Raw genomic sequence first — 1391 nt, 5'->3', positions numbered from 1 at the left:
GCATACTCAAAAAAATTCTAAAAAATCTGTTTAAAAAGTTGAAAATTTGCTAAATTTTCGCGAGTTTTGCATAAAGCTTAGGAATTATATTTTTATGTTTTTTGTTGTAGAATAAACTATATTTTTATAATAATTGGCGGAAAAATATTAGAATAAAATTTTTTGCATATATTGTGAAAAATTTGCTGTGCCAATACTTTGTTCAGGCAGTGTATGTATGTATTTTACAATTTCAATTGCATAAATGTAGAGCTACATAAGTCCGGTAAAAAAACTTTCAAACTTGATTTCCCAAAATTTTAGTTTTTACACATTCATGTTTCTGGCATACGGGCGACGATGTTACAACAAGTTTCATGAAAAGAGGCATCCACGATTCGCAGTTTTGAGATTTTGTAAGTAAAGAAGAAATCAACTTCACTCTCTTTAAGTGTGTATATTTAATTTAATTGTATTTATTTTCGGTTAAATATAGAGCTAATTATGTGATATACAAGGGTAAAGAACACAAATATGTTTTCTTGTTTATCATTGAAACGTAAGACTGTCACGTATGTGACCTATTCAAATATCCATATGCATGATTATAGGGTCCGTATAATTGGTCATAATTAGAGCATGGATTCTCATGTTAAAAAATAGGCCTAAAAATATGTACCCATAATTACTATAAGCGAAGTGTTTATCAATTTATATAGTCAGCGTAAAAAATATGAATTATATTTTTATAAAAAATTAAGAAAAAAATTTTGTAGGAAAACATAAATAAAATGGCCAAAACGTCGGGGTATTCATATTTTTTAACGCTGACTGTATTTTGTTTATAGTTATGACCTCTAGTCATAATGAAACATAACTATTGATTCACATACAAACATTACACTCCGTTTTAATTTATTTTCATTTCCGTCCTCTTCGAATTACACCTACAGTTAATATTATATTAACAATTAAGAGTATTAGATGCGCCAAAGCGCCTAAACTCATGCCCATATAAAGTAAAACCAAATCGATAGTATCAAACATGTCAGGCTCGAACAAACCGTATATAAGTTCTCCGGAATATTGCAAATCGAATAAAACCGCTGTTGCGACGCCCAAAACAAACATAATCCATAATACAATAACGATCTAAAAAAAAAACAATAAAAATGTTAACTGAATAAATCAATCATGAATGTCGTTTCGCCAACAAATACCAGTATGCGGACATGTAGACGCGTTTTCGGATAGTTTGAATTGTAAAACCATGTACTGCAACCGAATATCAGACAGAGCACCATTGTTGTAGTTAGCGAGCACTGATACATGAACAATTTCATGTCATCCGGAAAGGATATGACCATCGAGAATAGCAGCACGGCAGGCAAGCAGAGTACCTGTGATAATGA

General features: G+C 30.8%; 1 protein-coding gene across 1 annotated transcript; it reads right to left on the bottom strand.

Annotated features, from left to right (window-relative positions):
- Window positions 1-837: 837 nt before the first annotated feature.
- LOC108356932 (uncharacterized) lies at window positions 838-1388 on the bottom strand (the record flags this gene model as incomplete). The annotated part of the gene is made up of 2 exons (XM_017608032.1): window positions 838-1131; window positions 1200-1388. Coding segments are annotated over 2 exons (420 nt in total), but the record flags the coding sequence as incomplete, so codon positions are not given.
- Between the last annotated feature and the right edge of the window lie 3 nt (window positions 1389-1391).

This window comes from Rhagoletis zephyria, unplaced genomic scaffold (assembly GCF_001687245.7).
Source record: "Rhagoletis zephyria isolate East Lansing unplaced genomic scaffold, Rhagoletis_zephyria_1.1 Rzeph_scaffold_67633, whole genome shotgun sequence".
Lineage (NCBI taxonomy): Eukaryota > Metazoa > Arthropoda > Insecta > Diptera > Tephritidae > Rhagoletis > Rhagoletis zephyria.
Note: the sequence above shows the minus strand (reverse complement) of the source record. Positions and strands in the feature narration are given on the sequence as shown.